At 49.7% G+C, this 16,479-nt stretch overlaps 1 protein-coding gene across 2 annotated transcripts in view; it reads left to right on the top strand.

Annotated features, from left to right (window-relative positions):
- The window catches only part of LOC149359815 (uncharacterized), a 30,973-nt gene that overhangs the window by 10,313 nt on the left and 4,181 nt on the right, over positions 1-16,479 (top strand). Inside the window, exons 1-2 of one of the 2 annotated variants that reach the window (XM_089571922.1) lie at positions 7,073-7,753; positions 15,588-15,637. In XM_089571922.1, coding sequence (XP_089428048.1) covers positions 7,717-7,753; positions 15,588-15,637 — 87 coding nt within the window. In that variant the 5' untranslated portion in view covers positions 7,073-7,716. Of the gene's footprint in view, positions 1-7,072; positions 7,754-15,587; positions 15,638-16,479 lie in introns of those variants that run through there. The other variant, XM_089571923.1, reaches the window with a different exon arrangement.

Raw genomic sequence — 16,479 nt, 5'->3', positions numbered from 1 at the left:
CGACAAACTTTACAAGCGAGATTTTGCTGTGCATCGGTAGATTAGACCATTCTCATGATTATATTCGTAACAGTATCTTATAATATTCCATAAAAGGCAATATACAAGAAAGCTGGACTTGAAATGCCTCATGGACCATGTTAGGCCAGAAGAAACAAAAAGTAAGTTTATTCCAGAGATTCTCGGTGAGAACCCAGCGTTTCGAAGTCAGCTCAACTCCTTGATTAGGGGTGTAACCAAGGGAGGGGCGCATGGGCTTAAAATACGCGCGCGGCGGAATCCTTGCGATTGCCGGGTCACTGATCTCAAGCCATGCGAGTAGGTCGGAGGCGACGTTCCACGAGAACGATTAACGTTGCCCTGCGTGTGTGTTGGATGAATCGACTCAAGCAACTGTCTTCTTCGAACGTTTGGGTGGGCATCAAGCGCTATATTGTCGCGTCAATTGCTATCTAATGTCTAAACACAGCTGCACCTCTTCATTAGCAACATCTCGCATGAAAAGTCCAGCTAAGTTCGAAAAGTTGGGTTCCCACCGAGACTGTTTGGTTGGCGCTTTGTTTCGTCTGCAGATTTCTGCCGAATGCTTTTCTGTGGCCGCTCCTGTGTGCGTGCACTTATCTGGGTGCACAAGAACTAGCTCCGCTGCAGAGTGGACCTTAAATCATGTTCACTAACCGCCTGGACACCAGCGTGCGGTTAACTGCCATCGTCCGTGCTATACGACAGCATACCAAATGCGTCAAGCACACAAAATCCTCATGACTGCAGCCTGCACCAGAATGCCCTTTCCTCAGGCAAAAATGTCGTAAACTGGCCCGTATACGTATAACAAGCTCAAAACCTGTCGCCCGGGCCGCTTCAAACCCACGCGTGTATGCATATTAAACTGCCAAGTTTACACTGTGCAGTTCATATCTATGAGATGGGTCTCACTCTGCAAAAACCGGAAGGGCTAACTTCATAAAGCTTTAATTTGGGCGCTTTCCAAACGCACTGGGCTAAGCGAAAAACACCACATTATAGACAAGCTTTAGCTCAAACTGACCGTCCCAGCACTTGACATGTAAAGAGAGCTCTTTGTCCACCTTCCCATTTCACTACTACAAATCTGCTATTACTTTCTACGTCCGAAGACATCGACAGAGGCATCAACTTGCCTTTTTACGCTTCCTTTTGGACTTACCTTACGAACTTCCTGAGCTACGCTTAGCCCTCTTTGAACTCAACAGACGTGCACCTGCGAGCCGGGACCAAATCACTTAAGCCATATTCCGATTCCTTCCTCCCTAACGTATATGTTCGCCACGTCCGAAGACATAGTGGTGCCTTCAGAACTTGGTTCCCCTTGTGTACGGTAATACGCACAGGTCATCCTCCTTCCTTGCCAGTACACCCTGCACTCGCTGGCTTCTGCCAGCACGCATGCATGCCAAGAGTTGCTAAATTCCACCCAGAAAATTTATTTGCAATGGAGTGTGGTCCAGAAAAAGCTGTAGCGATTGCCAATAAAGGGTCTTGCCAGTGCTACAGCCGAATCCTCACCAGGCTTCTGGAAACCTATCCAAGAATTTGCCTTTTGACTACAACCACGATTCTCTGCCTAACCGTACATTCGTACCGTACAGTGGTGAGCAGCCTTGTCTAGAGCGCTCGGGCGGTGCACTTCCTTGCAAACAAATCCAGATTTTGTGGCAGCCTCTAGGGTCCAGCTGCAACGCTTGCACGGAAGTAGCGCCAGATAGCCTCGTAAACAAAGCAGGCACGAAAACTTTGCCCTGTAATGAGGGGCTGCTCTCTAATTTCGGTTTTTGTTACCAAGTGCGCACTGCTCAAGCGCTCTAGGCAAGGCTGTTCACCACTGTACATAAAACACTCCGAATGGCTCTAGAGCATCCCCATCCTATTTAACTTGGTAACGGAAGCTTTTACCGCCATTCACCTTCGAATGCCATATAAGCGGGTATCATCACACTCTGGTGAGCGCGGGATCACCCTTACTCTCAGGATGCTTGGAAAAAAGCAAGTCGATATAATTCAGGTCCACATCGTCGAACAGGAATAGTGTCTCTCCAAGCAACGAAAAGACATCCTGAGTATGACCTCACGTCCTCAGGTCGTCTCTAACTGGTACTCAAGCAATCTAACTGGGTTCCATTTGTCCGTCCGTTGCGCATACTCTGAATTTTTTTAGTATCACGTTTGCGGACATAATCAGTACTACTTCACGATTTGTAACAAAATACTTTTTTCATGGAGTGCCGTATTCAAAGCTAATGTAAAATAGGCTAACCAGAATAAGCAAAAAAAAAAAGTAGAGGCATAGTGCGTGTTTACCATGGGCCACAGAGAGCTCTCTCTGGAGTTGAATGCTGCTGCCTGAATAAAAAAGAGGAGTGACCAAAAGTCCAACAAGAGTCCAACCCCAGCAGAAGGATGCGGTATATAAGACCAGGTTTAAAAGCAAAAATATAGGATATTTTACAAGGCATATAATTTTTTTGGTCACAGTGGTTTCCTTCATTATATTACTATTGTGCACGCATATCTTTTAATGAACCTGGAGTTTTTAAATAATGTGAGCCGAATGTGAGAGATTCAGCCGACTTGATCTAAGTTCAATCCCACAGTATCGTCCTGCGATAAGATTGTCGGACATTGAGAAATTTCCATCCTCAAGTCGTCCAGCAAAGTACAAACTGAGACCATCTTCATGAGGACATTTAACCACGATGCACTCAAAAGGTGCTCAGAATGTACTGTTCGGGATGAAGTTGGGGTGAGGACGTCCTCAGGGCGTTGGGTGTTGTCTTGGTTGAGAAGTCAACATACACTGCTGCGCTCGACCACAACGGAATGACCACTGATGCCTTCCGCTCCTTCAACACCCTAGCAATCAGTCTCCCAATCCCATGTTCACGTCTTCGTCTTCATCTTCAGCAGGATGGAAAGTGCACTTTGTGGACGTCAACCGTCATTCGGCGCCCTTAGTGAGTTCACCGCAGTGCGTTCTTAGCACATATATTCACTGGGAACTGAAAGAGGCTCGCGCACCAGCAGTCCTTCTTCTGGAGTGGGTCTCCGACCCCTGAGGCATAGAGCATAACGAGCGGTCCTATGGTGCCTCAGCATCTCTGTTCTCTGGCCGGAGGATTACAACCCCATTGACAAGCAAGCCCAGCACAGAATGCAAAACTCAGAGAATAACATCACCATCATCGCTGCTTTCGCGTTCCCCGCGCCTTACACGTAGCGAGTATACATCTAACGCAAACTGTTTCGTACCCTGCGGCCTTTACAACCACTATATACTAAACTTCCCAGGCTATCCACCCTGTTGGATACGCGTCGTCTACGCTGAAAATAAACACACATATTGGTCCGGCCCTCGCTAGGCTTAATCACCGTGCTAATTCATCCGCATCCTCGTACCCACTCCCCCCCCCCCCCCCCCCCCCCGGCGTCTCCTCTCTCCGGGAGAACTGGACCGTCCCACTTGTTGCACTGCGCTAAAAGCTATGCCATATTTCTAGGGCTAACATCGCCTTTTCACTGAGCTTCACCATGCCGCCTCATCAGTGTTCTTTATTGATTCCACGGCTTGGACATGAGTCGTGAAATGAACTTTTTTCTTACCATATTTTAGTCGCTTTTTTTTCCCATTCCTCCAGCACACTGTAGCCAAGCGGTTATATGTCTGGTTAAGCTTCCCTTCTTTCCATCTGCGTCCTCTGTTGTATCGACGAAAAATTTTTGCGCCCACTGTGTACAATGTGTCACACTTTGAGGGAACACGAAAAATGGTTGAGTCGGTTCTTCACTCAAGAAAAGTAGTTTTCACTGTGAAGCGGAAAAAGGCGCAGAGAGCTCTAGAGGAGGAGCCTGAAGCTGGGCTCCTGCTTCGTGGTGAAGCCTGCTTTTCTCCGGTTTAACCGTTTCTCGTGTTCCCCCTTAGTATGACGCATACTGTGCATTAGTAAGAACACAGTTGTTAGAATTAGTTGAAGCGACCACTGAGGAGCGACCTACGCCTCTCGATGTCACATTACCTGTGCACTTTCCAAAGCTTGAGGGAAACAAGAAATGCTGGTAAATTTACTGCGTATGAGCTGTTCAGAATATGGTTTGGTTTGGTTTATTGGGGTTTAACGTCCCGAAGCAACTCAGGCGACGAGGGACGCCGCAGTGAAGGGCTCTGGCTAATTTCAACCACCTGGGGTTATTTAACGTGCACTGACATCGCACAATACACGGGCCTCTAGAATTTCACCTTCATCGAAATTCGGCCGCCGCGAGTGACTGTTTCAAAGGAAAGCTCAAAAGTCGCCCTGATAACTCTCAAGCAGAAGCACCAGAGCTATTTCTCTGAAGTTTGAATTGATGCAACTCAACTCATCAGTAGTCATAAAACGGTGAGTATATTGTAAACCTTCGTTGGTATGGCCCAGTATTTGAAGTAACGGCGCTACATTGCTGCTATATCTAGAAAAGTTACACAACACTTCGATACGATCCTACGAAAGAAATAAATGTTCGCATTTACCCTTTCTCTATGTCTTTTTATATCTGTTTCTTCAACAAAAGTGTCTAGAAAGTACTTCTTCTGGATACAAAAACAACGGCGAACTTTTTGAGCAAAAGCAAATACAGATGCCGCAATTAAAAAAACTGGAGGGTACACTTGAGCTCCATCTTAATTAAGGATATGACGCGATATCGTTAATGCCCTTATATGCGGAATTGGCCATTCTCTATACTCTACATTCATAGATCTCTGGGAGTCCTCATACCACTTCTGACGCAGTTATGGAGCGGATAACCGATGCGCCACTGCCCCGGCAGGTATGGCTACTTCAAACACAGCCATCGGTGTGGCCTCCGAGACCCAGGTTGCTGTTGTAGAGCGACCTCTGTCGACCAATCATCAATTTAACTGCCGCCTACCACGGTGCATGGTTTCCTCACAATCCGGTGGGCAAGTTGCCATCTACCACGGTGGGCGGGCAGGATATGATGACATCACAAAGTCACGTGACCTGAGTGGCAGGTGGGCCATTGCTATTTCGCTCACAACGCCGCCGCGTATACGACCACGACACCGCAGACGACGCTGGATTTCCCGTAGAACGGGATCCTTTGCGCTGTCGTGTTAATACTAAGTTGCTGCGTACCCCCTGTAGTAGGGGGAGGAGGAAGTATTTTTATTCGTCGACCAACGTAGATAGCCTTGAGCTCTTGGCGCTCGGCGATTCCGGTGGCTCTTGTCACGACCCGGAGCGGGACGTCCGGGTCGGAGCTGCGCAATGCGGCTTCCCACTGTTCTAGACTAGAGATCTGCAGACCCGGAGGAACAGAATGTCGAGTGTGGTTCGATCAACAAACAAGCGGCATTTAGGAGTGTACACCCAGGGGTAAACCGGGGCATATATGGCCGGGTTTGGGAAAGCGTGTGTGTGTGTGTGTGTGTGTGTGTGTGTGTGTGTGTGTGTGTGTGTGTGTGTGTGTGTGTGTGTGTGTGTGTGTGTGTGTGTGTGTGTGTGTGTGTGTGTGTGTGCGTGTGTGTGTGTGTGTGTGTGTGTGTGTGTCTATAATTACGAATCCTTGCTATAAGGCAAAAATAGGCGCTCTTAAGGTCAGGAAAATGGAAAATGTATTAACTTATTCCTTCACCTTATACGATTTAGTCTTTTCTCTAGGGCATATTGTACAGCCTGAAGTGACACGAATGAGTTCTCCAGTTCTGCCAGTTCTGTGCAGCTCCATCCCACTAAAGAAACACAAAGGAGGACAAATACAACTAATTAATTACATTGATTAAGATAAAACTTCAGAAGCTACCTAGTTAGAGCCAGTGTTTTACTGATCCTTCAACCTGCATCATATCGTTCGTCACGCTAACCACTGAGCTAGCGTGTATGTAATGAAGCAAAGCAGAAATATGGTCGGATACAACCCAATGACGAAGTGGCCAGCGCCCTCAAAGAAGCCCCCCCCCCCCCCCTCCCCCCAGCCAATGCCGTCGACCGATTGTCGAACGTAGTGGTTAACCTGTTAATCAGCGGATAATCCCCTTGTACCTGCCAGCGCCCTGCGATGTCACGCTACGAGATGAGAGTGGATTAACCACGACGCCATGAGAATTGGCCGATGCCATTGGCTGGAAGGCCTCCTTTGAGGGCTATTTGGTTTGGTTTGGTTTTGTTTATGGGGTTTAACGTCCCAAAGCGACTCAGACTATGAGAGACGCCGTAGTGGAGGGCTCCGGAAATTTCGACCACCTGGGGTTCTTTAACGTGCACTGACATCGCACAGTACACGGACGTCTAGAATTTCTCCTCCAAAGAAATTCAGCCGCCGCGGCTGGGATCGAACCCGCGTCTTTCGGGCCAGCAGCCGAGCACCATAGCCACTGAGCCACCGCGGCGGCTGAGGGCTATTTGCCGCTTCGCTCTTGAGTTGTACACGACTATAGGAAGCACCGCGCCAAATAGCCCTAAAAATCCTCCCCTTTGAAAAGAATGCTGATCGCGGCAGTTAGACGAAATGCTTTAAGTGCGGCAGAAACTAAGAGAAAACGAAAAAAAAAAAAATAGGGCCCGACTGCTCCAGGGGACATCTCCTTGCCCGTGCTCCTAAATTGTGTTCGCTTTGTCAAATCTCATGACCTACCCCTGCTTCTCTCATTTAGTACTGGTCACCATTGTTGTGATGATCGTCACAAACGCTGCCCAGTCTTCCAGCGACAAATTTATTTCGTGTGTGCATTGAATGACTGAAGCACGTGGACGCCTGTCATTCTCCTTCAAGTATCAAAGAGACAGCTCCAGATGCATTAGTGTTCTTTTGCCATACGAAGCAGAAACATACAAAACAAGATTGAAGGGGAAGCATTAAAGAAACGAGGACTGTTGTCGCCGCCTCGTAACAGAGAAGCCGGTCAGCTTAATGACCGCGAAGCCGATTACTACGTACCGCTACACCGAGACCGTGTGCCAAACTCGAATTTCTACACACACGCACAGCAGCAGCGCGCGTACAAAGCGCATACATTACACGCGCCACGCGCGTGTTTCACCAAAAGGCCTCACGACAAGAAGAAGAAGGAGCGTGACGACGAACGACGACAAGCGGTGCGCGGCCGTCGCCGCATCCTCCTCCGCCGCCGCGTCCCAGGGATTCTTCTCTGGGAGGAGGGCACGACAATACGCGCGCGCTGGGCCGCCCAGCAGCGGGGGGAGCATCACGCGTCGCTCCGCGAAATTTGCCGAAACGCTTCCGCGAGCTCCGGGCCGAGCGAAAACCGTCAAGGCGCACGACGACCGCTGCCTCCGTCGGGCGGAGGAGAAGAGGAGTCCATTGGCCCTCGGCGGCGGAGAAAGCAGGTTGACCCAGACTGCTGCAGCGCCACGCCGTTCGGCGAGGAGGCCGGCCTTCTTAAAAAGCGCCCGTCCGGCCCCCCTTGGTCGAAGAAGGAGACTTGTCCGCCGCGAAGACGCCAGGCTCGGACCCAAGCGTCGACCTTTGCACCCTCCCGCCAGAAGCGGCGGCCGACGACCGCGTCGTAGTCCACGAGGAAGCGCCAAGTGGGTCAGTGGGGCGCAGCGGCCCAACGCCGACGACGACGCCAGCGAACGGGGCCAGCGGCAGAAGCGCTACGCACTGTCGTCCCGCGCGCATCAGCCTCACCGCTGTTCCTCGGCTGCCGCCGCAGCGACCATGAGGACCTTCGCGCTGCTCCTGCTGCTGCTGCTCGGTGAGTCCCTCCGGTGCCCGGCGTCGACCCCTTCTCGCGTTCAGAGTGTACGCAGCAGGATCTAGCGGCGCCTCAGAGATGGGAGGCACGAACATGAGGCTCCGGTGCTTTATGCAAATGCGATACTTCCCCCCCGAACACGCCCACCCCGAGACACCCGTCCTTCCGTTCCCCGTACGCCCTGCGTCCAGATCGGGGTCCTGTTTCGAGTGTTCAACGCTTCGGTCTTCTGAGCCGTGAACTGACACTTAAGATTTTACGTGTCACTGACGGAAGACTGTCAAGCCAGATCAGTGGAACTGTGGGACCACTGAGTAAATCTCGTTCGGAGTCCATGCTGTACAAATTTGCGCTTTTCCCAGCGGCGAACGGTTCAATACAGGCACATTCGCAACGCCATGTGCGAAGAAGAGATGGACTGGATGTCTTTGAGAGAGACAGAAACTAAAGGCCATATCGCATAAGGGCAGAGCTGATTCTCCGTACCGGCTCGTGAAAGGCCAGGCCAGGCGCTTCTTCCACCTTGAAGAAGGGTCGCCGTATTGTCAGCTTGGCCGGGCTTTTCAGTGCAGGGTCCTTTCTTCGCTTGCAGGCAACGCTACACTGGCCCCCCAAAGCTACCGCGCGTCCGTTAGCGGGGCCGCATAATGCCGTCAGCGTGCGTGACGAGCCATTAGCGCGGCTTTGACCGACGCGTTTTTCTTTTTGCGATTCGCACGAAGGGTGAACGAACGCATCGAATAACATTGCCGAGGGCCTTGGGATGTCTGTTGTTTTCAACTAGCGCTGCTGATGGCATACATTTCTGTTTAGTGGTAACGGCCGTGGTATGGTGTTTACCGAAAACTTCTTTCACCTGCTGACCCAGGAAAATGTTAGTAAGCTGTTTTGAGCCGTAAGAGCCGGGTGGCTCGCGCTGTGAAGTATGTACAGCCGTTGTCAAAGGTCTTCGGACTAGAGGGTTTGCTTCTGAGTCGTATAGTCGTGTAGTTACGGCACTCTTGAAGCTGAACACGCTGCAGAGGAATGAGGACAAGTGCCTTCCTTACTGTCCTGAGATTTGTAACTTGTGGTGTGTCGTGACTGTCAAACTGCATAGCCCGAAAGCAAACCCAGTGACCTAGCGACTTTTGGACAGGACTGTACCACTTATTTTCATGAGGTACAGGTGAGCCTGAAGTGGGCGTGCCAGGGGGGTAGGGACGCGTGCGCAGATATCGCTTTCAGTTCTTGGCTCCGAACGACGATAACGAGTCTGGGTAAAGACAGTTTGTATCGGAAGCTACCTCAAAAGAGAGCGTGCGAACGACTTCGCGGACGGCGTCAGAGCGCGGCGAGTGCGGAGAGGTCGATGGATTCTTACCAAAGCGCTGCTTTGTGTCCGACACCTAGACATTGGTTGCTGGTTTGTTTCAAGCCAACATGATTAACGTTTTCATCCGTCTATATTGAGCCAGCTTTGCTTTCTTGCATCATAGTACTCAAACTGTACGAGAACGGCAGTCTGGTCTTGTTGGTGGTAATTCAGTCTAACGGATAAACGGCGTGCGCAGAAGAAACACATAAAAGCACAAAGTGTACGACTCAGCGCTCCGCAGTGGTTCGCCAAAATCAACAGCTAACGTTCCGTCAACTACGAATTCTTCCCATGATGATAACGTTGAAAGGCCTGTATGCTCGTCAGTTAAGCCGTTTCATAAATTTCGGCGTTTCGTGCAGAATGCCAATGAACGATAAAGGTTTTCGTATCCATGCTGCGGCGCGGTTGTGCTTTGTGCTTTTGATACGTAAGGATTACTTCATCTTGGAGAACATCTTAAACGCTTGCGGTTCGATTTTAGAGCACTGTCTGCCAGATCTGTTTTTGTGTTCGGCTTCTTGTGCCCACGCGTCACCTCAACGCAGGGCTGGCATGTGGTCATTGATTGGTGCTACACCATTGTAAACATCAACATGATTAGTAAGAGGGTGTATATGATTTAACCAGAAATGCATACGCTGCTTGTAGACCAGTAGGTGATGATGGGTAGGGTAACTCTATACTGGGGATGCACTGTTGCAATGTCGTTGGTACAACATCACCACCACTGCGCGTACGCAGAAGACAATGCGACAGTGAAATCGATGCCGAGAGAATGTAACCCCTGCTGTAAGATAAGACGCCCCGGTATCACAACAGGTTACGTCGATGTTGAAAATGTATCTTGTGAGCCTCACTGTTTCTGTCAAATCCTGCACTTGTCCTTCGTCGGTTGTGACTTCGCCTGCAGCTTGCGCTGCTGACGTGCGTACTTCTAACCGAAGTGCTCACTCTTTCAATAGAACCGAAACAGTAGAACCGGTGTGCCTCATGGACCGTTACATTCTCCGTCGTTTAGCTGAGGGCATGTTCACTTCGGATAAATGCTACGCCTCCGCTGGGGCGCCACTCCTTCCCATCTCTGTCGCAAACTGTTGATTCGAGATGATACTCAGTTTAAGTACACAAGATCCGAATGCGGCTACCCGCCGCTGAGTATTCGAGTTCACTCTTAGGGATCCATGTCATGCTGGGAAGTACTGGCTCTTCTGATCTGAAAACCTCTAGTTTCAGGTCTCCCGTCACAATAGTGCACGCAGAACGAAGAGTTCACTGGAGCGCGAACAGCTTTTTTCTGCCGCTGTTGGATCCGCCTGAGCTAACCACGAAATCAACAACGGCAGTCGTTGAAGTGCGTGACTATACTTGGGGTGCGTTTCTTCACACTCCAAAGAGCACTTGCGTTAGGGCGTGGCCACGCGAATAGTAAAAGGGCTCACGTACAAAGCACCGCTCAAAGAATGCGACGCCTGAGAGCGGCTATAGATGCGACGTCACCATTAGGAGGCCAGTGAACAGCACGCCGCTGCCGCGGATGGGCGCGCGCGTGCGCCGTTGACGTCACACCTGACAGCACACAAACTCGGCGTCCGCCTCGGCACTCCCTGTACTGTATATGCCCACGCACAGCACCGCAACCGCATCGGGGTCATAACGCGTGGCATTCTGCCGACGCCGCGGTTAGGCCTAGTCGGTGCATCCTCCACAGTTAACGCTTACCAAACCGGATTACACGTCGCGGCGTTGCCGCAATCCTGCGGCGCAAAACGCGGCCACCAGGATTCGCGAAGAGCGTTGAGCCGTTAGGCACGGCGCTCACACTCGTAGATTCCTACTTACAGCCACCGCCGCAGTTAACCGAATCATTTTAGGCAGTGACCGAAGGATGTAACTAAGCAAACATTTCCTACAGATTAATAACTTCTTGTAGGCTAGTCGGCCAATCACCACGAAAAATGGCAGCGAAAAGGAAACGAGGACGACATCAAAGAAGCATAGACCACAGAACAAACGCTTGTCGTGTAGGCCATGTTTCTTCGGTGTTGTCCTCGTTTCCTTTGCACTGCATTTTCCATGATTTGCTATTGATCTAGTGGTGGTGGATGACCTTGTTTGAGGTGCACTGTACACACGGATCGAAACGCAAGTAACAACAACGCGTAGCCAGTTTAACCATCTCCATGATTTCGGAGCCGTAAGCAAATGACCGGCGTGGTGTCGGGTTATACGACAAAAATACAGTGCATGGCTGTCGTGAGATGTCCAGCAGACCGCCTCTACGTTCCCGCCCTGCATCGCGTGTGCATAGTATCGCACATTGCTCGAGTTTTCGCGCGCACGCTATTTAAGCTTTCGTGAAGAAAAAAAAATCAATATTAACATCCGCGTGGACGCATTCACAAGGCAACGAAGGAAAGCCATGCAACTTTCATGAATTTTCGTAGATGAATTAGAGCGCCATCCTGATACGGGTATCCGGAGATAGCCTTCGGTCTGTACTCCGATGTCGCCCTACCAACGAGCGAACCCGGATTCTTGTAAAATGACAGGAGAGATGGTGCCAAGTGAGTCCGACTACTCGAAGCGGGCGGAATGATATTGCACTGTGTTTTAGGGACGATCTGACTGTAAAGTTGATCTCTAAGGAAGGAATAATTGCAACAGTACTTTCATCTACTTGGGCGCAACCGAGAATGTACGAGGGAAAGCACCGAATCTTTACCAAATCGCCGTAATTTTATGCTCTTTCTACAGTACAGTTTGGCGCGATTTGGAGGAAAGCATTTTACATCTAAAGCTAAGTGGCTAAGTGGTTATGGCTAAAGCTAAGATGGCTAAAGCTAAGATGGCTAAGTGGTTATGGTGCTCGGCTGATGACTCGAAAGACGCAGCTTCGATCGAATTCTGGAGACCGGAATGCTAGAGACCTGTGCACTGTGCGATGTCGATGCACGTTAAAGGACCGCAGGTGGTGGAAATTATCCGGAGCCCTCCACTACAGCGTCCCTCATAGCCTGAATCGCTTTGCGACGTTAAACCCCATAAACCAGAAACCATTTTACGCTTAACGTAACTGGGTTACAGCAATTTATCTTTTCAGGAATATATAAGGAAAAAACAAAGCGCGCACGTCTCAGTGCCTCTCATTCTTTTGGTTCCCCCGCACTGCATAGTCATCTTTATCGTAGAGGAAGTGCCTGTTGCAACAGGATGCGCTACGTCTAGTTCAACCGACAACGCAACAGGTCACATTAACGTTGCTCCAGTCTGCGCCCTGTATATTTTAACCGGATGGTTCCGTCCAGCCTCAGGCCCGAGACAAAAGCAACGAATGAAAACGGGGGTGGGTGGAGAGGGAAGCGACTCTGGATGTATGTGTTCCCGTTAGCTGTGGCCAGGACTGTACACACGGCAGCGAAATAGAGAGGGAGAGAGCCGGCGCCATTAGGCGCTTTCACTTGGCCCCGGGCGCCGCCATGATGCGGCGGCGCGGGGTGTCCGCATGATTGCGGCACTCGAGAAACCGCTCCTTGGATGGAGAGAAGCGGCTCTGCGCGTGTACGTACACACACACGCACTCACTCGCACACGGACGCCAAAGAAGATGCGCCCGGCGTTGCGCAAAATAAGGTCGCTGGCCCCGTTCTCAATGGCGCGGGACGCGGCGGCCGAGAAGCTATACTTTTCCTGACCTGTCTGGAGCCAACGCTACACACACGCTCCGCGTGCCCGTTTACTAGTTTGCGACGAATGATCCGTATCGGAGGGGGAAAACGGGAGCGCGAGAGCGCTCGACCGAATGCGGAGCTCCGCGAGACGAGCGGAGAAAAAGAAGAGGAAAGGAAAAGCGATGCGATTCGGTTATGCGGCTGTAAGGTGGCCATGCGGCTGTAAGGTGGCCGCGCCGGTTCGGTTTTAGAAAGCTTCGAATGCACTCAGCTTGCGGGCCGGCGCAGAAAACACGCCCTCTTTTCCGAGCCTAGAGGAATTTGCATATCTCGTCGTTCGCCTGTCCGCGAAATGCGTCGTCGTTTAAATCATAGTATCGTGGCTTCAAATCATTCGATGCGAGGGAATGAAAGCGATAAGCAGGTGCTGAATGACTTCAAAGGAGTTGGCGCTTAGTGGTAACAAAGGATACGAAAATACTTTTCTCGGTATCCTTTTTTTTTTTTTTTCATGTGGTCTTATCGTATGAACTGTACCAACTAAACGGGGAATTCATCGACGTCTATGCAAGAATTTGCGTATCGAGGGAGAAGCCCTTCTCCGCGGGAAATCGTCGTATTTATAGCGTGCTGCTCTCTCAGAGGAAATGTGATATAAAACATCTGCCACTTTTCGTCACTCCGTCACACGGACGTATTCTGTCGAAAAACGTCTGTAGCACTTTTCAATTTCTACTGAATTTAACTTGAGCTTTCCCGGTGTCGTACACATAAGTCCGACTAGTCTTCATTTCGGAACAGTCGATGTTTGCTTTTTCTGGTTAATGAATCTCTTAACAGGATCATATATTTTTGCGCGATCCGTGTTCAGGTTAAGTGTGGCAGAGGTTGTACGTGCTCTACATCTAGCGTTAGCGTTAAAAGATTGAATCAGCGTATTGAACTAGCACTGTTGTACGGTGTCACCAATAACTGTGCGCTTGCTCGCGACGCTTCGCCGTTTGAGACTCTTGTAGACCAAGCGATGCGAGAACATAAAGATAACGGATGTACGAGCACGCAAATCTCCAGTGAAATATCAGTGATAGCCTCGATTAATTTGTTCAGGTTAAGTGTGACAGCGGTTGTAAGTGGTCTACACCTACCGTCGAACGATTGAATCAGCACATTTAACAAGCACTGTAATAGGGTGTCACCGCTAACTACGTTTGCTCGTGACGCTTCGTCGTGTGAGACTCTCGTAGATCAGGCGATGCAGTAAGATTAACTAAAGATATCGGACGTACATTCACGCCATTCAACATTGCGAAATCGACGATAGCGTCGATTAGAGTGTTCGGGTTAAGCGCGACAGCGGTTGTACGTGGTCTACATTTACAGTCGAATGACTGGATCAGCACAGTCAACAAGCGCTGTAAAACGGTGTCGCCAATAAATAACAGTACTCTTGCTCGCGGTGCTTTGACGTGTGAGGCTCTTGTAGATCACCCGATGTGAAAACATAAACTAAAGATGCCGGATGTACTTTCATGCAAATCTTCATTGCGAGATCAACAACAGCGTCGATTAGGGTCATGAAAAAAAAAAAGCAAATGGTGTCGACCTCATGGCCCTTTGTTTTCTCTGGCAGAGCTAAATTACTGTAATCAAGCCGTCACGTGACTTTTCTACCTTTGCTGTCGTCCACGCTGATACGCGTGGCGCCTGGACGGAGAACGAGCGCTCTTTGTTTCACCAGCGATGATGTTCTTTGATAGCGGTTTATGCTCACGGCTATGTTATGCGGTGAGTGCAGTGGGTGGGGATGTGGGAAAGAAGTATATAAAAAGAAAAGGGAAAGTAATCTCATCGCAAGCAATTCTTTTTTTTTTATGACGAGAGAGCAAATATACTTATCCAGAGCATGCTGCATAGACTGATTGGATGAGTGAATTTATTTCAACGGAAGTGGGGTAAGCGTTCGCAAGTGTTGTCGGCTCTTGTGAATGCACGTTCAGCGCTGGTGTCTTGTAGTTCGTGCTTTTTTTATTGTCAGTAAATTTGGAAACGCTGATTACAATGTCACGATCTTTGCGAAAACGCTGGCTCAGTTCACTTCGCATAGGGAAGGCTGATAGCTTGCGCGACTGCCCTTAATGCACCACAGTATGTCCACAGTGCCATGGGACAGCGGTGACGGTAACTTGCCGATACGGTTCCGACAGTGTTCGCTCTGAATACAAGACGTCTGCACGACCAGTCATCGAGTGATCAGACCGTTCATCAAACCGGCTACCGCAACAGCAGCCGCGAGAACGCTTAGAAGCGTACATCTGAAGTTTATTAAGCAACAATTATTAGGGGGTTCATTAAGCCAGAGACAATTAAGCAACACGGGCAGTGTTAGAAGTGACGCATTCTGTAATGTAATTGTTTCTTGGCAACAACAACGACTCTACGATAACAGCTACTGGCTGTGAGAAAGTTATGGAAATTGATAATCGCCATGGACGGGCTGCTATCTTCCAAAAGTCACGTACTAAACGCTATTGTCCAGTGAGCCTTCGTTTGGCGCGGGAAAGCCTTTGTCCGTACCTTTCGCACACATTGTACGGGTTGTAGTTGAATGACCGATGCGCGCTACTGGCGCATACCTCGGCCGCAACTTAGGCTAGGTGAAGGACGACCGCTCTGTGCGGCCAGTAATTCAGCCCGGACTCCCAGACTGACCGGTAGAGCGGCCTCGCTGCTTGCTTCGTGTACTTTATTTTGATTGGAGGGGAGGAAGAGTATGATTGCTATAACATTGACGCTGTCCCGGTTTCAGGTGCAGCCGCCTGGGCTGAAGATGAAAAGGACAAGGGCCCAGAAGGACTGGTGGGTGCTTTCAACACTCTTTATCGTTTCGCCAATTCCCAGCAAAGCTTGCCGATCGAAGAATATGATGCGTGGAAGAATGCATGTTTCTGGGTGGTTGTATTGAAGTTTGTATGCCTTTATGTTAGCTATCTCTCGTACAACGCGAAGTTTATCGACATTTGAAACACACATAAAAGATAGAAAAAGTGTGTGCTTTATATTCGTAAATTGCATTCATTTTTTTTTTTCAATGCAGTTTTCCGCGAGATAGATGCAGTTTTCCGCGAATGCAGTTTTCCGTTTAGTTAAACGGAGGTTCTTTCTTGAGCCGAACTATATTCTTTACTATCTAAACACCCGGTTTTGTGAAGCGAATAGCTTCGTATTCAGTAGAGCAATGAGTGCGTTTGGGTAGCGCGCTTGGGTATTTTGTTCGTGACCTCGGTTATTACGCAGGCCTTTAGCGCCTCGCCCAATTTCTGTACGCCGTAAAAGAGCTTGTTCAGTCACGCTATCTGCATTGAAGTTAGGGCACAGCCATGGAACTGCACATGCTTTCGCCTCTCGCTGTACCATCTTGTTTTGTGCCCACCAGATCGATTAAAAAGACTAAAAACCAAACATGAAGTTTTCGTGCGGCACACAAAGCGCGTTGTAAAGCGGGACGATGAAAAATTGGATTTATAAAGAGCGCAAAGCGAACAGCGTTTTTCCATCTCAAAAGCGATCATAACTTTTTCGGTACCGCTCTCTTTCAGAACGAAGAAGATGGGTGAACGTGGGATAAGGCCATTGGGCTGCTGGGAAAGAGGCGTGCTCGATATGTCCGTCAAAATGTTAGAAATGCAGCGTTGTGATAC

This window comes from Amblyomma mixtum, chromosome 2 (genome assembly GCF_055824585.1).
Source record: "Amblyomma mixtum isolate Tamu chromosome 2, ASM5582458v1, whole genome shotgun sequence".
Taxonomy (NCBI): domain Eukaryota; kingdom Metazoa; phylum Arthropoda; class Arachnida; order Ixodida; family Ixodidae; genus Amblyomma; species Amblyomma mixtum.
This window is presented reverse-complemented; position numbering and strand designations above follow the sequence as displayed.